General features: G+C 45.6%; 1 protein-coding gene across 1 annotated transcript; it reads right to left on the bottom strand.

Annotated features, from left to right (window-relative positions):
• Positions 1-1,028: 1,028 nt before the first annotated feature.
• Positions 1,029-5,465, bottom strand: LOC147123459 (uncharacterized). The gene is made up of 2 exons (XM_086004560.1): positions 4,061-5,465; positions 1,029-1,721 (listed from the first exon to the last, which is right to left on the bottom strand). Exons 1-2 carry the CDS (start codon positions 5,129-5,131, stop codon positions 1,638-1,640), a joined length of 1,155 nt encoding a protein of 384 aa, XP_085860686.1. The 5' UTR covers positions 5,132-5,465; the 3' UTR covers positions 1,029-1,637.
• Between the last annotated feature and the right edge of the window lie 19,138 nt (positions 5,466-24,603).

A 24,603-nucleotide genomic window follows, 5' to 3' on the forward strand; every position in this document is an offset into this window, starting at 1 on the left:
TCTGCAGCACTCGATTCTCCAGCGCAGGCAGTGGTTGGGTAGCGGCTTGTCCCCCGCCTGTGCGCTCCTGCTCCCTCCTGTTGTGAGCCACCTTGGCCTGCAAGAGAAAGGAATTTGTGTGGGTGAGTGTGGGGCAATGTGTTTGGGTGATGTGCCTGCCATAGTTGAATACCTATCATTGTGTGCAAACTGTGAGATGTGGATGTGTTGAGTGTTGGTAGGTAGAGATTGTTGGTGGGTGAGTGCTGGAGTGTGGTGCTTTGGGCAGTTTGTGGAGATTGTGGTACAGATGGTGGTATGTAGCATTTGTTGAAGCATTGACACACCCTGACCACCCTATTGAGGTTGTTAAATTTCTTCCTTTCTCGTACAGTGCTACCTTCCCCCACATGGTTCGGAAGACTTGCGGTGAGGGCCTCCTGCCACTTGCCGGGTAGAGCACCGCCCACCATCTCTCCACAATGAGGACCAATGCCGCCAATACTTGATCGCAGAATCTGTGGGCTCTCTCCCTGCGGCATGGATCTGCCATGAGTACAGCTGCTTCTGTCCTCCGGCTCCATCTCCTTGTCCTGCTTCTGCTTGCTAAGGCAGCTGCACAGCCAGCAATGCTGAGTATGAGGTTCTGCAACACCAATGAACCTCCCCTTTAAGAACTGGACAAAGCCTGTGGCAATCATGACTTGCGATTACACTGCACCTGATATTGGACCACCCTTTAAGAACATAAGAACATAAAAAATAGGAGCAGGAGTAGGTCATTCGGCCATTCGAGCCTGCTCTGCCATTCAACGAGATCATGGTGGTACACTGTTTAACAAACCTATTGGAGTTCTTTGAAGATGTAACTAGTGGAGTAGACAAAGGGGAACCGGTAGATGTGGTATATTTGGATTTTCAGAAGGCCTTCGATAAGGTCCCACACAAGAGGTTGGTGAACAAAATTAGGGCACATGGATTTGGGGGTAATATGCTAGCATGGATTGACAATTAGTTAACCGACAGAAAACAAAGGTGATGCGCTATCAATTACTCATAAAAGACCGAGAGTTAGAAGAGTAACTAAAGGCTTTTATTAACAACAGAATGGAGGTCTGCCTCGAGTGGTCGACAGGCCCAGGATACAAAGGGCTGGGGAGCAGTCACCTTTATACTAGGACCTGTGGGAGGAGTCAGCCGAGGCATGTCCAGGCATGTACACAGTGGAATACAAACAGGACAAACAGGAATACAAACAGTGGTTTACCACATTCACCCCTTGTTTAAAATTGAGTCCGGCGGGGTGAAGTGTATTAAAAGTTAGTGTATTGGAGTCTCTCCGGAGGTCTTGTCTGCCGCTGTGATCGGCGTGGCGACGGCAGGGGTAGTGAAGCTTCCAGCGTCGAGTCCAGCGTAGGCTGTGGCACAGGCGTGTCGTCCTCGTAGATGTCGAGCGGGTCGCGGGGCCCAGGCCTGCCGTCTGCTGGGGCTGGATATCGGATCGTGGGGGGGGTGGTAGTGGGTAGTGGGTTACTGCGGTCCCCGAGGGTGCAAGGTCTCTTATGGAGACTGTGTCCTCCCGCCCGTCCGGGAATGCGATGTAAGCATACTGGGGGTTGGCGTGGAGGAGGTCGACCCTCTCGACCAGGGGGTCCGTTTTATGGGTCCTCACGTGTCTTCTCAGTAGGACCGGCCCTGGGGACGTCAGCCATGGCGGTAGCGATGTCCCCGATGTGGACTTCCTTAGGAAGACAAACATTTTCTCATGAGGGGTGGCGTTAGTGGCAGTGCAGAGCAGTGACCGAATAGAGTGGAGCGCATCGGGGAGCACATCCTGCCAGCGGGAGGTTGGAAGGCCCCTAGACTTTAAGGCTAGCAGGACGGCCTTCCAAACTGTCGCATTTTCTCTTTCCACCTGTCCGTTCCCCCGGGGGTTGTAACTGGTGGTCCTGCTTGTGGCAATACCCCTAGTTAGCAGGTACTGACGGAGTTCGTCGCTCATAAACGATGAGCCCCGGTCGCTATGGATATAGCTGGGGAAGCCGAACAGGGTGAAGAGGTTGTTCAGACATTTAATGACCGTGGCACTGGTCATGTCCGGGCAGGGGAAGGCGAACGGGAAACGGGAGTACTCATCAATAATATTGAGGAAGTACACATTGCGGTCGGAGGAGGGGAGAGGCCCTTTAAAATCAACGCTCAGGCGCTCGAAGGGGCGAGTGGCTTTTATCAGGTGGGCCCTGTCTGGTCTATAAAAGTGCGGTTTGCACTCAGCGCAGACTTGGCAGTTCCTGGTCATGGTCCTGACCTCCTCAATAGAGTAAGGCAGGTTGCGGGCCTTGATGAGGTGGAAGAACCTGGTGACCCCCGGGTGGCAGAGGTCATTGTGGAGGACCCGTAGTCTATCGATCTGCGCGCTGGCGCAGGTGCCACGCGATAGCGCATCCGGGGGTTCATTTAGCTTCCCGGGCCGGTACAAGATCTCGTAGTTGTAGGTGGAAAGTTCGATTCTCCACCTCAAGATCTTGTCATTTTTGATTTTGCCCCTCTGCTTGTTGTTAAACATAAAAGCAACTGAACGCTGGTCAGTGAGCAGGGTAAATCGTTTTCCGGCCAGGTAGTGCCTCCAATGACGCACAGCCTCCACAATCGCCTGGGCCTCCTTCTCAACAGCGGAGTGTCTGGTCTCCGGGCCTTGGAGGGTTCGTGAAAAGAAGGCCACGGGTCTCCCCGCCTGATTGAGGGTAGCGGCCAGGGCAAAGTCGGACGCGTCGCTTTCCACCTGGAAGGGGATGGATTCGTCCACTGCGTGCATGGTGGCTTTGGCGATGTCCTCCTTGATACGGTGGAAGGCTAAGCGGGCCTCTGCCGTCAAGGGAAAAGAGGTGGACTTGATCAGCGGACGGGCCTTGTCCGCATAGTAGGGGACCCACTGGGCGTAATAGGAGAAAAACCCTAGGCACCTCTTCAGGGCCTTGAGGCAGTGGGGCAGTGGAAGTTCCATAAGGGGACGCATCCGGTCGGGGTCGGGGCCGATGACTCCGTGTTCCACAACACAGCCAAGGATGGCGAGGCGGTTTGTGCGGAATATGCACTTCTCCTTGTTATATGTCAGGTTTAGGAGTTGGGCGGTGCGGAGGAATTTTTCGAGGTTTGCGTCATGGTCCTGCAAGTCACGGCCGCAGATGGTCACATTGTCCAGATATGGGAAAGTGGCCTGCAACGCATTTTGATCTACCATCCGGTCCATCTCCCTTTGGAAGACGGAGACCCCGTTGGTGACGCCAAAGGGAACCCTAAGGAAGTGATAGAGGCGGCCGTTTGCCTCAAAGGCAGTGTACTGGCGGTCCTCAGGGCGGATGGGGAGCTGGTGGTACGCTGATTTCAGGTCAATGGTCGAGAAGACGCGGTACTGCGCGATCTGGTTGACCATATCAGCTATACGGGGGAGTGGGTAGGCGTCCAGCAGGGTGTAGCGATTTATTGTCTGGCTGTAGTCGATGACCAGGCGCTGCTTCTCGCCGGTCTTAACGACCACAACCTGGGCTCGCCAGGGGCTGGTGCTGCCCTCAATAATCCCTTCTTTCAGGTGCCGCTCCACTTCGGTTTTAATGAAAACCCTGTCCCCGGCACTGTATCGCCTGCTCTTTGTGGCGATGGGCTTACAGTCGGGGGTGAGGTTAGCAAACAGTGGTGGGGGGGTGACTCTGAGTGTGGAGAGGTTGCACCTGGTGCGCGGCGGGCAATTTGGAAGCTGCTGGCTGCGGACTGTGAGTGGGGGTAGGGGTCCACCGTACGCCATCGTAACACTTTTAAGGTGGCACTGAAAATCTAACCCCAGCAGGACGGCAGCGCAGAGGTCAGGCAGGACCAGAAGTTTAAAATGATCGTACACGGTCCCGTCTACTACGAGTGTCACCACGCAGTAGCCGCCGATGTCCGCCGACTGGGACTCGGAGGCCATAGAAATCCGCTGTTGTGCAGGCAGGACTGGGAGAGAGCAACGCCGCACCGTGTCGGGGTGGATGAAGCTCTCCGTGCTCCCAGAGTCAAAAAGGCAGATTGTATCATGACCATTTACCTTAATGTCCATTGTGGAACTGGCCAGTTGGTGCGGTCTCGCTTGGTCCAGTGTAACGGATGCCAGCGTAGGGGTCGGTGTGTCGCTGCGGGTAACAGATGAGGCGGTGTCGGGGGCCTGCTGCGTCCCGGCTGTCGTCCAAGATGGCGGCGTCCATGATCCCCATGTGGCTGGAGGCGTCCAAAATGGCTGCTGTACCGGTGATTCGCACATGGCCGGGGAGGTCCAAGATGGCGGCCCGCATGGCCCACACGCGGCGCTGCTGGGGTTCGGGGTGGCTTTGGCCCTGCAGACGCTAGCGTAGTGTCCCTTCTTCCCGCAGCCCGAGCAGATCGCGTTTTTCGCCGGGCAGCGCGCTCTGGGGTGTTTTGCCTGGCCACAGAAGTAGCATTTCTGGCCTTGGGGCACTGCTGTCTGGCCCTGGGACACTGCTGCGGTAGTTGGGCCGTTGTTGGGGTGTGGCTGGGGTGGCACGGCGCTATGAGGCGGTCCTACCGTGTCCCAGGCTGTCATTCCCCGCGGCGTCCACGGTGCAGAGGAGTAGGCATCCATGCCCTGGTAGGCTGCATCCAACGATAGTGCGAGTTCAGAGGCCTTGTTGAGGTCGAGGTTACTCTGCTCCAACAGTCGCTGTCGGGTGTAATTGGATCTGTGGCCCGCTACAAAAGCGTCCCGGATAAGTTCCTCTGTGTACACGGCGGCCTTTACATCCTTACAACCACAGGCCCGGCCAAGCACAGACAGTGCCTGAAGGTATTCCACGGTCGATTCCCCAGGTTGTTGTTTACGACTCCCCAGAAGGTGCCTGGCGTACACTTCGTTCACTGGGCGCGTGTACTGGTCCTTGAGGAGCTTGATAGCGTCCGCGTACGAGGTCGCGTCTTGGATGACCGAGTACACTCGGTGGTTCACTTTGGAGGTCAGGACATCCAGTTTGTCCTCGTCCGATTTGATTGCTTCGGAGGCGGTCAGGAATTTTTCGAAACACTTAAGCCAGTGAGTAAACTTGGTGGATGAGTCCGCCTCCCGATGATCTAAGTCCAGGCATGCTGGTGTGAGGATCTTCTCCATTATAAAAATGTTGTTAATAAAATTGATGCGCTATCAATTACTCATAAAAGACCGAGAGTTAGAAGAGTAACTAAAGGCTTTTATTAACAACAGAATGGAGGTCTGCCTCGAGTGGTCGACAGGCCCAGGATACAAAGGGCTGGGGAGCAGTCACCTTTATACTAGGACCTGTGGGAGGAGTCAGCCGAGGCATGTCCAGGCATGTACATAGTGGAATACAAACAGGACAAACAGGAATACAAACAGTGGTTTACCACAAAAGGGTAGGGATAAATGGGTCTTTTTCAGGATGGCAGGCTGTGACTAGTGGGGTACCGCAAGGATTGGTGCTTGGGCCCCAGCTATTCACAATCTATATCAGTGATTTGGATAATGGGACTAAATGTAACATTCCCAAATTTGCTGATGATACAAAGCTAGGTGGCAGTGTTAGTTGCGAAGAGGATGTGAAGGGGCTTCAAGGGTTTCTCGACAGGCTCAGTGAGTGGGCGAGAACTTGGCAGATGGAATATAATGTGGATAAATGTGAAGCAGATGCTCAAAGGGACCTGGGTGTCCTTGTACATGAGTCACTGAAAGTGAATGTGCAGGTGCAGCAAGCCATTAGGAAGGCAAATGGTATGCTGGCCTTCATTACAAGAGGATTTGAGTACAGGAGTAAAGAAGTCTTACTCCAAATATATAGGGCCTTGGTGAGATCACACCTGGAGTAGTGTACAATTTTGGTCTCCTTACCTAAGGAAGGATATACTTGCCATAGAGGGAGCGCAACGAAGGTTCACAAGATTGATTCCAGGGATGGCGGGACTGTCGTATGAGAAGAGATTGAGTAAACTAGGCCTGTATTCTCTTGAATTCAGATGAGAGGGGATCTCATTGAAGCATATACAATTATTACAGGGCTTGATAGGGTGGATGCTGTGAGAATGTTTCCCTTGGTTGGGGAGTCTAGAACCAGGGACCACAGCCTCAGGATAAAGGGTAGGCCATTCAGGGCTGAGATGAGCAGAAATTTCTTCACACACAGGGTGGTCGTCGTCGTACGTGTCTTCATACTGTTCCCTTTGGGGAACTGTATGAAGTGGTGGAAGGATTTCTGGCCGCGATTAACGCTCCTTCCATGACCGTAACCATCTTCGTACCAGCCATTAGGGTGGTTAGTCCTATGGTGGGAGGGTTTTATGGGCTCCCACAACCCATACAAGGGGGGGGCCACCCACACCCACGGACGCAAGTATCCTGCTGGATGTCAACCCAAAATTTAGAGCCGGAGCTCCGACTCCACTTGCCGGGACTGTCTGGAGCGGGGTTCGAAACCCTACGCCTTCTGGCCCAGCGGCGGGGATGCTACTGCTACGCCAAAGGCCCACTCCCACAGGGTGGTGAATCTTTGGAATTATCTACCCCAGCGGGCTGTGGAGGCTCAGTCATTGGGTATATTCAAAACCGAAGTCGATAGATTTCTGACTAGTAAGGGCATCAAGGGATATAGCGACAGGGCATGTGAATGGAGTTGAGGCAGATCAGCCATGATCTCATTGAATGGCGGAGCAGGCTCGAAGGGCCAAATGGCCTACTCCTTCTCCTATTTCTTATGTTCTTATGTTTTTATTAAGTCAGAAATGGGAATGATTGCGGATGATTGCACAGTGTAACCACGTCACCTTGACATTCAATGGCTTTACCATCGTCGATTACTGTGGCTACAAGAACAGATCAGAGGCTGGGTATTTGGCAGCAAGTGATTCACCTCCAGACTCACCAAGGCGTTTCAACCATCTACAAGGCACAAGCCAGGAGTGTGATGGAGTACTCCACTTGCCTGGATAAGTGCAGTTCAACAACACTGAAGAGGCTCGACACCATCCAGGACAAAGCAGCCTGCTTGATTGGCACCCCATCCACCACCTTAACATTCATTCCCTCCACCACTGGCACACCGTGGCTGCAGTATGTACCATCTACAAGATGCACTGCAGCAACTCACCAAGGCTTCTTCGACAGCACCTCCCAAATGTGCGACCTCTACCACCTAGAAGTACAAGGGCAGCAGCCACATGGGAACACCACCACCTCCAGGTTCCCCTCCAAGTCACACACCACCCTGACTTGGAAATATATTGCCGATCCTTCATCGTCGCTGGGTCAAAATCCTGGAACTCCCTCCCTAACAGAACCTTCACCACATGGACTGCAGCGGTTCAAGTAGGCGGCTCACTACCACTTCTCGAGGGCAATTAGGGATGGGCAATAATTACTGGCCTTACCAGCGATGCCACATCCTGTGAATGAAAAAAATGTTGCAGAATGGATACAAAATTGTGTAAGGGATAGAGAACAGGAAGTTGTGGTAAATGCCTGTTTTTCGGACTGACGGGAGGTATACAGTGGCGTTCCCCAAGGTTCACTACTTGGACCACTGCTGTTTTTGATATATATGAATGACTTGGACTTGGACTTGGGCATAATTTTGAAATTGGCAGATGACACGAAACCTGGAATTGTAGTAACCAGTGAGAAATATAGTAAGAGACTTCAAGAGGACATAGACAGGCTAGTGAAATGGGCGGGCACAAGGCAGATGAAATTCAGTGCAGAAAAGTGTGAGGTGATGCATTTTTGTTGGAAGAATGAAGAGAGACCATGTATACTAAATGGTACAATTTTATAAAGGGGTTGCCAGAACAGAGAGACCTGCGGGTGTTTGAGCACAAATCTTTGGAGATGGCAGGACAGGTTAACAAAGCAGTTAATAAAGCATATGGGATCCTGGGCTTTATAAATAGAGGTCATGGGCTAGAAAATCATTATAGCCCAGGAATGGGAATAATTAGAAAAGTTGGAGAATTAGCATCAGGCATTAATGTTTTAGACTGCATGCAAAATTCATTCTCAGTGCTCAAAGAAATGATTGGAATGCTAATTCAAGTCTTTAAGCCCAAGCTCATTGGCGTTACACACAAATATTTAAGGGAAGATCATTGATGAAGCAGCTGAAAAGGGCTGAGCCTAGGACACTGCCCTGAGGAACTCCTACAGCAATGTCCTGGGACTGAGATAATTGGCTCCCAAGAACCACACCATCTTCCTGTGTGCTAGGTATGACTCCAGCCAGTGGAGATTTTTTCCTCCTAATTCCTATTGCCTGCAATTGTACTAGGGCTCCTTGATGCCACACTAGGTTAAATGCTGCCTTGACGTTAAGGGCAGTCACTCTCACCTCACCTCTGGAATTCAGCTCTTTTGTCCATGTCTGGAGCCAAGTGGTCCTGGCAGAACCCAGACTGGGCATCAGTGAGCAGGTTATTGGTGAGTAAGTGCCATTTGATAGCACTGTCGATGACACCTTCCATCACTTTGCTGATGATTGAGAGTAGACTGATGGGGCAGTAATTGGCCAGATTTGATTTGTCCTGCTTTTAGTAGGCAGGACACACCTGGGTAGTTTTTCACATTGTCGGGTAGATGCCAGTTTTGTAGCTATACTGGAACAGCTTGGCTAGTGGGGCTACTCATCTCTCTAATCTGACTGCAGATTTCCTCGTCCATTTCCTATTCACAATTTGGTGGTCTGTAATACACCTCGATTAATGTAACAAGCTCTTTTTATCATTGAGTTGCAACCATATTGGCTCTGCCTGTTTTCTCGTCAACTCATCCCTCTCTAAAACATTCTCTCTTTTACCAATATTAGATAAGAGCCTGGATTTGTGGTCAGTAAAGAAGGGATAAGGGTACCACCATGAACTGGGAGCATGAAGGAGAACACCAGCATGAACTGGAGGGGTTGTTGAATACCAGCATGATCTGAATGAAGAGAACGAATGAGTGCCAGCATTAATTAGGTGGGGAGAAAGATCGAAAAGTGCCAGTGAATTGAAAAGGAGCAGGGAAGGAGAGCAATAGCATGAACTGAGCAGTGAAGCAGTGAAGCATGCCAGCATGAACTGGTGGGAGAAGAGTACTAACATAAATTGTTTGTGGTAGAGGACAAAGGAGTGGCAATGTGACCTACAGTTGGGGAGGGACAAGACAGCCATAGTAGTGACTACACTTCAAAAGCACTTCATTGACTGTAAAGTGCTATGGGATGTTCAGAGTTCATGAAAGGTACTACAGGTAGACTATCCTTTATCCGAACTTCCGAAAACCGAAAACCTCTAAAAACCGAAAGTTTTTTCGTTCAGCGTAAGTCGTGCGCATGACCCTGACCCCCGCTGACCCCCACCCCCGACCCCCCGCCGACCCCCGCCGACCCCCGCTGACCCCGACCCCCGCCGACCCCCACCCCCGACCCCCCGCCGACCCCCCGCCGACCCCGACCCCCCCGCCGACCCCGACCCCCCGCCGACCCCCACCCCCGACAAATTTCCCAGTCTTATAAAATACCTTCTGAAATCCGAAATTTTCCGAAAACCGAAACACGGCTGGTCCCGAGGTTTTCGGATAAAGGATAGTCTACCTGTATATAAATGCAAGTTCTTTATTTTCTTTTAATAACAAAGTTAACACAACAAAATGTATTTCTGTCACAGTCAGTTTTTACTATTTTTCTAGGTTAACATGAATCATAGAATCTTACAGCACAGAAGGAGGCCATTCGGCCAGTCATGCTTGTGCCGGCTCTTTGAAAGAGTGGTCCATTTTAGTTCCACACCTCAGCTTTTTCCCTATAACCGTGCAAATTAGTTATTTTCTACTACGTGTCCACCATCCTTTCAGGTAGTGCATTTTACATTTTAACAACCCTCTGCGAAGAAATTTCTCCTTAATTTCTTTCCTTTTTCTTTTGCCAATGATTTTAAATCTATGGCCTTTGATTACTGACCCACTTCCTAGAGGAAATAGTTTCTATTTCTTGTTATTTACTCTATTAATATCCTTCATTATTTTAAAATGCCTCTATTAGGCCTCTCCTTAATCTTCTCTGCTCTAAGGAGAACAATCCCAGCTTCTCCAATCTCTCCACATAACTGAAGTCCCTCATCCCTGGTATTATCCTGGTAAACCTCCTCTGTATCCTCTCCAAGGCCTTGACATCCTTCCTAAAGTGTGGTGCCCAGAACTATACACAATTCTCCAGCTGAGGCCTAATCAGTGATTTGTAAAGGTTTAACATGACCTCTTTGTTTTTATATTCAATGCCCCTATTTACAAAGCCAAGTATCCCATATGCTTTCTTAACTGTCTTTTCAACTTGCCCTGCTACCTTCAAAGATTTGTGAATATGCACCCCCAGGTCCCTCTGCTCTTTTCACCCCCCTCAAATTAGTACCATTTAGATTATACTGCCTCTCCATGTTGTTCCTCCCAAAGTGCATCACATCACACTTCTCCACATTAAATTGTACCTGCGAATTGTCTGCACATTTCACCAGTCTGTCTATGTCTGTCTATTTTCCTCCTCAATATTTACTACATTGGCAAGTTTTGTATCATCCGCAAACTTCAAAATTGTACTCGCTATACACAACTCTAGGTCATTTATGTATAACTAGAAAAGCAATGGTCCTAATATTGACCCCTGGGGAACCCCACTACATACATCTCTCCAGTCAGAAAAACATCCATTCACCACTACTCTCTGTCTCCTATCCCTGAGCCACTTACATACCCATGTTACCACTGTCCCTTTAATCTCATGTCTTCTATTTTCCAAAATAAGTCTGTTATGTGGTACTTGTCAGCTGTGGCTCAGTTGGTAGCACACTCGCCTCTGAGTCAGAAGGTTGTGGGTACTAAGTCCCACTCCACGGACTTGTGCACATAAAGCTAGGCTGACACTCCACTGCAGTGCTGAGGGAGTGCTTCACTGTCGGAGGTGCCATCTTTCAGATGAGACATTAAGTCCTCTTGAGTGCCAGGCTGCTAATTCAGGTGGACATAAAAGATCGCAAGGGTCTATTTCGAAGAAGAGCAGGGGAGTTATCCCCGGTGTCCTGACCAATATTTATCCCTCATCCACATAACAAAAACAGATTATCTGGTCATTATCACATTACTGTTTGTGGGAGCTTGCTGTGCGCAAATTGGCTGCCGCATTTCCCACATTACAACAGTGACTACACTCCAAAAGCACTTTATTGCCTGTAAAGCACTTTGAGATGTCCGGTGGTCATGAAAGACGCTATATAAATGCATGTCTTTCTTTCTTTATCAAATGCCTTTTGAAAGTTCATATATACAACAACCGCACGACCTTTATCAACCATTTCTGTTACTTCATCAAAGAACTCTATCAGATTAATCAGACATTATTTGCCTTTAACAAATCTATGCTGATGTCCCTTATTAACCATGCTTCTCCAAGTGAGATTTAATTTTGTCCTTGACAATGGCCTCTAGTAGTTTTCCCACCACTGATGTTAGACTAACTGGTCTGTAGTTACCAGCTTTATCCCTCTCCCCTTTGTTGAATAGAGGTGTAACATTTGCAATCCTCCAGTCCTCTGGCACCACTACCATATCCAAGGAGGATTGAAAGATTGTGGTCTGAGCTTCTGCGACCTGCACCCCTGCTTCCTAGGATGCATCCTATTTGGATCAGGTGACTTGTTAACTTTGAGTAATGCCAACCTATTTAGCACCTTCTTTCTATCTATTTTTATCCTATCCAGTATCTCTACTCCCCCTCCTCTGCGGCAACATTAACTTCATCCTCTTCATTTGTGAAAATTTTAGTCATTAAGTTATTACAACTGACGGATGCTTGGTGACCACCCAAGGTACTGCCTTTGGCACTTACTGAAGTATCCTGTATCAGCTTCCTCTTTATATTGAACTTCAGGTACTAATTAGAAGATATATGACTGAAATTGCTAATGTTCCCACAGCGTTATTTTCTTATTTAGATCAAGCACTCTCAAGTGTGTCATGGCAAATATAAGCACAAGTTAATATTCATACATACATTTCAAACAAATAATCACTTACCTGCAGACACACCAGCAAAATATCTTTAAAATAAATGACCTGAATTTTAATCTTTTTATGAGAATATATAAAAAATAAAAGCTAATTTCCATATATTTATTCATATGTGTGTGTACATTTATTTTTTATATCTTTATTGGCCTACAGTTTCCACGAGTTCGTCAAAACAGCTTAAAAGATAGAGGGCTAGAAATTCGGTGCATTTGCACCTCCCATTAGCACCTCCACAAAAAACTTGTCACCCAAGCGCGGGGCTGTTAATAACTTGTGCTAAATTCAGCGGGAGTTTAGTGGTGGCGGTAGCCAGTAGCGCCCGCTCCACTGTGCAGGCGATGTCGACGTCATCACCTGGCGCAGCGCCCCGTTTTCGCCCTGCCTGCAAAATTGGCCTGCGCCCCCTGAATCTGTGCCGGGCGATGACAGCGACCAATTCAGGGGGCGGGAATGGAGAGGCAGGAGGCTCGCAGAGTGGTAAATAAAGTTGGGAGGTCGTGGGTGGGGGGAAAAAAAATCATCCGACTTACTTGTCGCAGCCCATTGCATCTTTCAACGCGGGATCTGTGCCGCAATCTGGCAGCCCGGCAGTCCTCCTGAGTGCCAGGCTGCTGGCATGGCACCCCTCTCCCCAATGGTCCAGGTAGGGCACCGCAGAGTTGTGGGCTTGGGCCCTCCCCTTTAATGAGAGGAAGAACCCTTCCATGCAGCAGCGCTACATGACCCAGTGCATAGCGCTGCAGAACACACTGTCCCGATATTCGGGGTTAACCTTCTAAGAAGGAAGTGGAGCGCTTGAATTAGTGCTCCACCTCCCTCTTGGGGCGCTAAAACTGAAGTTGGTGATCGCTGGCGCTATTTTTCGCCAGGCGCTAAATTTAGCGCCCAGGCGATGCCCCAGCAGAATTGTAAGCGCAACTTACATTGAACATAACTTGAGTTTCCATGATCTTTAACATTGGTTTAATAAACATCGCGCGGGAAGTCGGCCCCACCCACAAAACTGGCCATGCCCCCAGATTGAAATAATGAGCATGCTGACTTTCTGCTGATTGCGTCATTTGCAAACATTCCAGGAGGCTCTTAAAATTAAGCTTGTTAAGGTACAGAGGTACTAGTAGGCATATTTTAAAAGTTTTTAAATATTAAAAAAATATTTAATTTACTGAGAAACTGACTAGTGTATACCAATGCAACTAGTAAATGTTACTATATAGTTTTTTTTAAAGTCATTTTCAGTAATTTAAAAACAGGTTACTCACTGGTAGAGAATTAGATATTCTTATTAAAAATGTTTATTTTTTGAGCTAAACCCATTTTTAGCTGTACTAATAAAACTGCACCAGGTTACCACTCTTGAATACATCAACGAATATTTTTTAATGCAAGGAAAAGAAATAAACAATTACTTTCTATTACACTGCCCAATTGCGCTGGTTCATGGAAGAATTTACATTTGTGATTATGCAAATGAGTTTTAGCAGAAACTTGAATCGTGTAATTTCACTTCGGAAAACCAGCACAATTTTAAGCGTAATTTACACCCAGATTGCCGATTGCGCCCAAAGCGGAAACTCTACACCATTATATGTAAAATACACACACTAGTTGATTGGCCATGGCATTGCACATCAGAATTAAGACCAAGTGCAGGCTTCAAGTAAAGCAGAGTTAGAAGACAAGGGAGAATTGGGCCAGGGTATGCACATGTAATTCAGTCCCATTTTAAAGTTATATATTCCTGTCCTTAATTTGGATAATACTTTGATTTTATCTGATAAATTACAGTTAACTAGTAAAACTTACAACAATTTGGGAAGCAGCTAAGTAGAATCAGTTGCAACATAAGAGCTTCACTGCAGTGCACTTTTATTAATTTACACTGATGCTGTAGGATGTTTGAATATTCAAGGACATGACAACAAGTAACAGTGTAAGCTGCTATACACATAATAAAACCTCTGCTACCGTGTAGAGATCGAAATTGTGAAAGAATTGTATATGATGATAACAGACAGATTCAAAATGGAGGAGGTCAGCATGTGGTCCTTTGCTTGTCAGGATTCAAAATGGAGGAGGTTAGCATGTGGTCCTTTGCTTGTAAGGCCACATGGACAGGAAGGGGGAACATAGGATGAAGAGGAAGTCCCATGCATCACACACATCACAGGAGCATGAGCGTATCTTGCAGAAGGAACACCAATCAGGGAAGGTTGGGAGTGAAACTGACCTATCAGAGGGAGACAGCTGAAGAAATACGAGGGGGCCCATTCAGAGGACACTATAAAGAGAAGAGAATTAGTCAAAAACTCAGGACAATGAAGCTGTTTTGAATGGCCAGTCAACTTTTGAAGCCTACCAGCAATTCGGACTGATCACCCGAGGAGGAGTGTATGTATGAAAGTCAGACATAGAGCATATATATTGATGGGGATACTTTTATGTAAGTTTGACTTATTAAACTGTGGGCATGTACATTGCCGGGGGTACTTTCATGTACGTGTGAATTAATAAACTGTGGGCATATATATTGCCAGGGTGACGCCATGTATGCATGAATTAATAAACTGTAGTGTGAATAAAGGTCATTTTATTTATAACAAACTTATCTGTCATTGTTACACTTATTTGTAATTCTCAAGGTCTGAATGGTAGTAGGAGAAAGTCCTACAACAACATAACAACACAGTTGGAGATTTGTTAGATACAGCTGCCGATAATGCAGCCCAAATGCCCTGCTCAAATGGGCCAACCTAATTGGATAATATGAGGTCAATCCACTTATATAATTTATTGATACTCTGGGCATGTTTTTTTACAATACACCAGACACACCACGGCTGCATTATTAGGCAGGAGCAGCCAGTAAAGGGCTGCTGGCTGGCTGTTGTGCACTGGGCACTTTATTGGTGTTGGGGAGAGTGGTGTCAGACAGAGGTAGCATGGCACATGAGGGCCATTGGTGCTAGAGAGAAAAAGGGCAAATATGCCCATTTAAAATATTTTTATGGTGGGCTTCCTTCAGTGCCTATTTCAAACTGGTGTTCTGCAACTGTACAGCTGCTGAGATGCTTCAGTCACTTAATAACATAGAATTTGGGGGCCTAATAAGCCTAGCATACAGCTTGTGTGCAGTTTCCTGACCTCTTGTGCATTCACTTCCTGCAGAGATTACACCAGGTGCCTCAGGTGTATGGCAGGTCCAAGGCCTTTTGTGGGGAGACTGTGCCTGATTACCATGAGTACAATGGGTGCCCACCATCATATTATAAGTTTCATTATATCATTTGTACTATTGTGTGTGCACGATGATGATTTAATAGTTTATTTGCTGTGTTTACATTTAGGTTGTGTTACCTGTAGGTGCCTTGGCTTCTGCCCTAACAACAACCTTATTTTTACTTGTGAAGCCCTAAAATTTAGAGACTACCTTTGAGTAAGGTCTTATACTCAGAAGAAAGCAGAAGATTGTATCTTCAGTCGATAAAGACACAAAATCATGAGTCATATGTATGGTCTTCAAAAGCATCCTCAATGTTATTAGAAAATGAACATTCCTTAATTACTCTCATTTGCATCCTCCAAGGTTCAGAAACCAACAACTTGCTGGACTTGAAATGTTTTGTTAAATATATGCATGATACACAAGTATATTACACTAACTGTATAAAACACAATGCAAATAAATTTTGTTTTAATTTTGAAATTATGGCCCGGATTTTGCAGTCAGCGGCGAACAAACGGCGCTCGCTGTTCACTGCACTTACACTTGCCCACAGACTTCCTGTGGGCTTTTACACTCCACACTGCACACTATGACATGCAGGAGATCTGGGACCATTGTGAATAGGGCAAACAACGGCATGTCTCCTCAGCCAATCAGATTGAAGAATCCTCGCTGAGACACGCAAAGTCTAAGGCAGGAAGTGTAAGTTAGAATATTTAATGCAATGTAACATAATGCACAGAAAGCAAAATAAAGAGAGGGAAAAAGATGGGATTAAGAAAGAGAGATAACAGAGACAGAAAGAAAAAGTTAAAAAAATTGTTTCCATTTTAATTTTTTTTAAATCTTCCACAATAATTAAAATCTAAAGAAATGAGAATCCACACTTGTAAAAGTAAGATTTCAGTGCCAGAGAGGTTGTTTGACAGTAATTAAGACTTATCACACCATTAAAATTTCACTTATGCTTGAATGGACAAGCCCTAACTTTTTCTGGCGTGTTTAGTGGGTATCTACTGGGCAAGTACCACAACTTCACTCTGTTGCATGTATTTGAATGTCGAGTCTCTTGGTGAGATACTGTTAGAGCGAAGCTTGTGGAGAAGCAGGGCAACTCGGACAACAACTTCTTAATTTCTGCGTTTATCTGCGCATGTGCAGACGCCGGAAGTTGCTGTCTAATTTACTCCTTAATAATGGTGAGTGCTGTTAGCTTCACCGTTATTCTTACCACAAAATCCAGGCATTAACCTTATTCTGATATTGTGATAAATAGCAGTGGAACTCACACTATTTGAAGTTTGAATGAATTAAAATTTTCTGCATTCAACAGTAATAAGTAAGGCACTCACTAGGAATTTTCTCGGGAGTTCTCCCGATCAGCCACCATCACTTCAGCGGAAGGTCAGTGGAAACTCCGTATAAGCCGCATAAACAGGGCGGAGGAAGTAAATTTTCATTCTCATCAGATGGGTTCTATAATGGGCAGGCAATCCGCTCTACCAGACTACCGTCCATGCAATGAAGCTGAAAATTTCCCCCCAGGCTTCCACTGATCTTCCGCTGAAGTTACAACGGTGGACCTAGAGATCCCCGAGGACATTCCTGGCAACTGATTTTGATCATAGATCTTGATGAATTATAAATACTGAACAGCCAGTAACATGGAATATGTTTCTGTATATCTATGGTATGCACCACTTCAATGTCATCCAGCAGGGAATCAGTAATATTGTTTTTGCTTCTGTTTTGATTTCCCCGAGCAGCAATCCCTCCTCGTCCGAGTCTGCATCTAGAAACCCAGGTCCCTAAATAAATGAGTCTTGCACAATATTATCCCCTTAAAATGTTCAAATATCCTGGGGCTGCCAATGACTGGAGTGGTTCTAGTCCTAGATAAAGAGTGGACCTAAACAAAATCCGATACTAGCAGCTGGACTAAAGAAATGCAGCCAAAGTGAGAACAAATGTATATTCATCTGAACCCAAAATGTTAGGTTAGCCACAGTAGGTGTTTCTCATTCTTTGAAAGAAGTTCAGCATTCATCGTACATCATTGTCCCACAGGTAAGAACATCTGCCGACATTTTTCCTTTTGGAAATTTGCACCCTTTGCAGCCAGATGATCTACCCCTCTCCAATTATAAGATCTCATTCAAGACCTATGTTCTTAGGCTTTTGATTGGAGGAGGTAGCATTGAACTTCTGAGCAAGGGCAATGAAATATCTACAGTGAATGATTACTCCAACCCACATCACCTTAGGAAGACAAAATGAAAGGTAGATCAGAAGGGAGTTTTCTGTGAAGGTTGAACTTTCAAAGAATGAAGGAGACCACACCTATAGTACGAAATACACTTCATTTCTTCAAGTTCCATATACAAATACAAGCATCTCAACAAATGTAGAAACTGTTGATAAAACCCTGAAGATCTATATTTCCAGGTACAGCACAGTACCGAAAAATACTCACCCTGAGCTGTTAAAACAGCAATATTTAATTAAATCATGCATAGCTCCAGGTCAGTCTCTTATTGATAACCTCGAGCCAACTCTTGGTATGTTGACCTAAGAAATGGCTATCACATGGTTAGAGTAAGTTCCATCTTTCCCTAGTGGGTCCCAACCTACCAAAGACTAATACACTAGGATGCACTCCACCCTCAATTTGCTAAACTCTGTTTAACAATGAGTTTAGCTAAATTCTTGTTCCCAAAGGAAATAAACAACTAGATAGATTGATGAAAGCTACTACCCCCACAGAAAGTTTATTGATCTGTGCACTAATGAATACTTTGCAATGGCAGAAATGGGAGGTGACATCAGAGATGTGGAGCAGTCAGCTGCATTGCCCAGATCAATCAGACAGACGGTAGAAAAAGTGAATGGCAAATATGAAGAAAAGACAACATTGATCAGTAGCTACATGAAAACCTAAAATGAATGGGAAAAACCTTCAAACAGTATATACAGGAAACTCTCATTTAAACGGCACCTAAATATCCGGAATTCTCTATTAACCGGCAAGATTCATACTGCGAAAACACCTCAATAACCGGAAATGTTGCTGGGTCAGTGTCCGAGTCTCCCATGGTGGCCGAGTTAGTCAGTGGGGGTAGTTCTCCAAACTGCCACTACTCGGCTTCTTGGCACGGTCAGAAGTCCGAACACCTCAATAACAGGAGTCTGACTCTTTGGCCTAGAAATTCACTGGCCTTAGCGCCGCTTTTGAGGCGCTAGAGGGCCTAGCGGCGAAGTTATGGCCAGTTTTGAAATTGACAGGGGCCCTAAATCGGCGTTAGGCCGGCAGCGCTGCGCCGGCACCGATGACGTCATCGGTGTGCGCAGCGTCCCGGTTGCCATGGTAACCCGCCCGAACTCGGAAATTGAGTTGCGGCCGCCTCGCCCGTGGCAGCCGCAAGCAACGTTCTGGCAGAGGTGCCTTACAGAACGTTGCGCCGGCGCATTAAAGGCCCCGCGGCGGCCGGCCGCTTTCCCGCCGCCCGCCTGGCCGCAGCTCCCTCCCCGGACTTCCCCCCCCCCCCCCCCGGAACAGAAGCAAGCCCGGCACTTGTCCGAGGTGCCGGGCTCATTTTTAAAAAGATTATCGCGGGCCGCGGCCGGGTGCAGGCAGCTCCTCCTTAAGGGAAGGAGGAGGCCTGCACTTCCCGAACCTGCCGCACCGCAGCGGGCGCCGCAGCGCCGGAATAGCGCCGAAATTCAGCGCATAGCGCCAGTTTTCAGGCGCTAACAGCTTTCAGCAGCGCCGGCAGCCGTTTGGGCGCAGAAGTAGTGAATTTTTGGCCCGCCCAGCGCGACTTAGCTCCGGCACTAACTTCCGGCGCTAAAGCCGTCGCTGCGCCAAAACCCAATTTCTAGGCCTTTGTTTGTTAAAAATAGCCTCGGTAGATAACCCTCTCCGTCATCTGGAATTTTTAATCAACCGGCACCACCCTGGTCCCGTTGGTGCCGGATACCAGAGAGTTTCCTGTAGGAGGAGGAGGCTCCATGAACCTTTCTATCCTCAATAATGGCAGAGCTCAGTACGTGAGTTCAAAAGACAAGGCTAAAGCATTTGTAACCATCTTCAGCCAGATGTGCCGAGAGGCCTCCTCATGAGGTCCACACTTGCACCAGTGCGCAGCCAATTTGATTCACTCCATGTGACACCAAGAAACAGCTGAGTGCACTGGACACAGAAAAGGTTATGGGTCGAACAACATCCCGGCTGAAGGCCTGTGCTCTAGAACTAGCCACGCCACTAGCTAAGCTCCAGCACAGCTACAACACTGGCATCCACCCGACAATGTGGAAAACTGCCCAGGTATATCTTGTTCATAAAAAGCAGGACATTCTATGATTCTATGAAATCCAACCTGGTCAATTATCTATCAGTATACTCCCAATCATCAGCAAAGTGATGGAAGAAGTCGTCAACAGTGCTATCAAGCAGCATTTACTCATCAATAACTTGCACACTGATGCTCAGTTTGGATTCCGCAGGACCACACGACTGAGACATACTCTCCACTTGCCATGATAGGTGCAGCTGCAACATCACTCAAAAAGCTCAACACCATCCAGGGCAAAGCAGTCTGTTTGATTGGCACCCCATCCACCAGCCTAAACATCCACCCCCTCCACCACCGGCCAGCGGACCATGGCTGCAGTGTGTACTATCTACAGGATGCACCACAACAACTCACCAAGGCTTCTTCAGCAGCACCTCCCAAATCCGTAACCTCCACTACTTAGAAGGAGGAGGGCAGCAGCTGCATGGAAACACCATCACCTACAAGTTCCCCTCCAAGTCAAAAAACATCCTAACTAGGACATATATCGTCGTTCCTTCAACAGGCCATTCGGCCTAACAGGTCCATGCCAATGTTTATGCTCCACATGAGCTTTCCTCCCACCCTTCTTCATCTAACCCCATCAATATATTCTTTTATTCCTTTCTCTCTCATGTGTTTATCTAGCTTCCCCTTAAAGGCATCTTTGCTATTCACCTCAACTACTCCTTGTGTTAGCGAGTTCGACATTCTAACCACTCTCTGGGTAAAGACGTTTCTCCTGAATTCCCTATTGGATTTATTAGTAACTATACTATATTGTAACCCTATAAACATTGAAAATCAAAACTTACTACATGTGACCCCTCCATATTTCATATAAAAAGCTGATTATAAATAGGTATATATAAATGACGACTGCGTTGAAAATCTGATTTCAAACAACTGTACCGGCAAGCTATATTAGCTTATAGGCAGATATTAATCATGCTGAATTTAGTGTGATTTTGTAACTGATTTCCTCTGAGGGATAAACAGAATTAAAATATTCATGACAACACAATCCATAATTCACATATAAAATTTACTTCCCCTTCTGAGACTTAAAAAAAATTATTTTTCAAAAAGTAGGTCACTCAGGCAGTGAACAAAAACAGTTAAAATAGCTTATGAGATATACACACAAAATCTCTTGTTTGAAAGCTCTGATGGATTAATTGGAAGTAAAATAAATTTTCATTTTAATTTTGCTGCAGAAATATGCATGAAATGTTTTTATAATGATTTGGTGGATTAATTTTTGGAAATCATAGAATTATTGCGCACAGATGCGCCATTTGGCTGTGTCTGTGGTGGCTCTTCGAGAGAGCTATCCAATGAGTTTCACTCTCCTGCTCTTCCCCCATAGCCCTACAAATTTGTCCTTTTCAAGTATTTATCCAGTTCCCTTTTTGAAAGTTACTATTCAATCTGCTGCCACCACCTTTTTAAGTAGTGCATTCCAGATCAGAACAACTCGCTGCGTAAAAAAAGATTCTCCTCATTAACCCCCTGGATTTTTGCCAATTATCTTAAATCTGTGTCTTCTGGTTACTGACCCTCCTGCCAGTGGAAACAGTTTCTCCCTATCTACTCTATCAAAACCCCTCATAATTTTGAACACCTCTATTAAATCTCATTTAACCTTCTCTGCTCTAAGGAGAAAAAATCCCTTTTCTCTAATCTCTTCATAAGTATAGAATCTAATTTATATATTTTTCCACTAAATACAAAATTATTTTGAAGGAAGTAAGTAATTTACCCTGTGCCAGTATGTTAGCTCAAATGTGTATATTAAAAAGTAATATTTCTGGCAGCAGTTTGAAGTTGTTCTTTCCTTTTGTTCATTTAGATTATGAAGCATTCATCTTCAGCTTCTACAACAAAATACAACTTGCAGTCAAAAGTTTTATGTTGAAGCTGTCAATATTTGCTCGCATAAGTTTTTGACTGACAGGGAAATAAAGGGAACTCATATAATCCAGTTACTTAATAGATTTAAGAGACTATTCCCGTCTGCATAGTAGGTAACCTTGATGGGACGTCAAAATCTGACTGAAATTGTTTCAGCTAAAAAATGCTGAAGGCAGAAAATGTGAAGATCAAGTTTAATAAGACAGATGACCTTTGTACGTTAGCGTGCAGTTTGCGACTGTATGGGGAAATGATTAACATAAAATGTTTGTAGCTTCAGAATGAGCTTTGACATACAAGGTAAAATGTCAACATTTCCCTGGGAACTGTAATGCAGCTTTTGTAAATTAATACGGATGTCAACAATTGAATCTGACATTTTAAGCTTTTTTTTTTGCTATCTGTAGAATGTGGCAGTAGACTTTTAAGGAGAGGGCAATTTTGTGGCCTTGAGCGTGACAAGCTAATTTGATCACATTTTAGGGCAGACTACCATGATCATCATGTGTAAGATAAGTTAAATATCTGCTTCAAAAGCTTAATCTACAAAAAAAGTGAGAAATTCAAAGATGAGAAAAGGCCATTCGGTCCATCAAAGCTTATTTCTCTAGTGCACTAACTCTCCCATCAAAGCATCTAATTATATTTTGCTTAACCCTGATGTTTTTTGCTTCTACCTGTATTACTTTTCTAGGTACATTACTCCAAAAAATTGTCACTTAGGTAAAAATAGAATATTTACCTGGTGATCTGCATTCTCCAAACACTGTAGAAATATAGCCTAGCCTTCTAGGATATGGAGAAATCACATGCTAAGTATTAGAAAGAAAGCTTGTATTTTATATAGCATCTCTCATGACCTCAGGACCCACCAAAGTGCTTCACAGCCAATGAAGTACTTTTGAAGTGCAGTCACTGTTGTAATGTAGGGCAACACCTTGAAACATTGTCATGACACTACAGATATTATATAATGCCCAGTAGTATTGCACCAGTTCATTTTTACCTGAAGCTAAACTCAAAAACGATGTAATAGCCCCAACTAAAAAAAAACCCTGTAAGACTGGGATTGTGATGTGGAGATTGCACATCGTTCAGAGAATAAAAATGTATCTGCCAGGTAGATAATTTAACTTTCTTCTTAATGCCACATCTTCAGCATGTAGGAGCACAAAATTAGGAGAACAGGGTCCCTGTGTAGGAGTCATAACACCACCTATTAGGACAAAACTGTCAAAGGCATTGTCACGTGCTGCACTAAATCTAGACAGTAATGCTCAGTAAATGTATGAGGAATTCTCCACATGGCAGCCTTTCAATCAATTAACTATCTTTGAAGTGTACGCATTGTTGTTATGTAAGCAAACATGGCAGCCAAATTGCACTCAGCAAGATCCCATAAATGAAATACATCTGCTTTGCTGATGTTGGATAAGGACAGAATGTTGGTCAGGACAACAGAAGGAATCTGCCCTTCTTCAAATTATGCCATGGGATTTTTTGCTACTACTGGAACAGGCAGACGGAATCATAGAATCATAGAATGATATAGCAGAGGCCATTCTGCCCATCGTACCTGTGCCGGCTCTTTGAAAGAGCTATCCAATTAGTCCTACTCCCCTGCCCTTTCCCCATACTCCTGCAATTTTATCCCCTTCAAGTATTTATCCAATTTTCTTTTGAAAGTTATTATTGAAAGTATATACCTACCATTTTTTAACAAAAAGTTGGTATCTCCATTAATGTATTTTTAAATTTACTTCACTTACATTCCTGTTACTTAAGGATAATTTGCTCTTCAATAATTGTACTCAGTAACAATTTAGAGAAGTGAAAAAAGCAGCTCATTACTGCAGTAATAGTGTGTACAAACCAGAGCTAAAATTGAATGTTAGAATTGCAACCTTTTACATACAATCTTCAGGTCTCTCCTTTCCAAAAAGCTGCACATCTTGGTTTTGTGAGCCAAGACTGTCTGAACCAGCTCCCTTGTAATTTTTTTCTTCTCTTTGTCTGAGAGGGGAACATACTATTTATGCAGACGAAGTTTCTCCTGACAAATAAAAAGCAGCATAAACTGCATCGTACTCTCTGGGACTCGGCACCTCAGTCACGGCCTCTGTCCGCGCACCTCGCTTAGCCTCAGTTTAATGTCTCAGCAAAAGACAACAGGGTAAAGATTCATCTGGGTGCACTTTTGGGCTCAGAATTGGTGCTGCATGGGCATCTGCTCCACTAAGTGCAGCCCAATTTCTCCGAGGGGTCATAAAACAGTTGTTGCAGCCCTTATTAGCATATACAAGGGTCTAATGCCTGCTTTAGGTGGTCAGCCTGGGCTCCGGAAAAATGGCCCAAACCAATTTCAGGTGGGACGTTATTCAGGCGTTCTTGGGGCACAGGACATTGGTCCCCAAAGTTAAGCCTTGTTGTGTCTTTTTTACGCCCATTAAATGGGCGCAAGGTTCAATTTCTACCACCATATAAATGGATGATTTTTGACTCTTGGGACACTGGCATCATTATTGGGGAAAGAGGGAGCTGTTCCATTGGGATGGGTTCCACTTAAACCGGGCTGGGACCAGTGTCCTGGCGAATCGAATAACTAGGGCGGTAGATAGGGCTTTAAACTAATGAAACTGGGGGAGGGGGGTGGGAGGATTTAGGAAACGGTAAAATCAAAAGCAATAAGAGAAATGTCAAGGCTGTAGAGCAGGGTCGTGATCTGGGTAAAGATAAGCAATGAGGGTCAGGAAGGAACAGAGAGATTAATAAAGGTAATAGGGCACCAGTGACTAAAGTGACATCAGGGAAAAATAGAAAAATATTAAAGCTAAAGGTACTATAAATTGATTTGATTTAATAGCCATTACAGGGACATGGTTGCAGAGGGACCAAGGTTGGGAACTAAATATTCCAGGATATATGACTTTTAGAAGAGACAGGCAGAATGGAAAAGGAGGTGGGGTAGCCCTGATAAAGTAGGAATAAAGACAGTAGACAGAAAGGATCTTGGCTCAGAAATATAAAATGTAGAATCAGTTTGGGTGGAGCTAAGAAACAACAAGGGGCAAAAA

The sequence above is a fragment of the Somniosus microcephalus genome, chromosome 2, assembly GCF_052327205.1.
Source record: "Somniosus microcephalus isolate GS21.2 chromosome 2, FLI_Smic_1.0, whole genome shotgun sequence".
NCBI classification, from domain to species: Eukaryota; Metazoa; Chordata; class Chondrichthyes; order Squaliformes; family Somniosidae; genus Somniosus; species Somniosus microcephalus.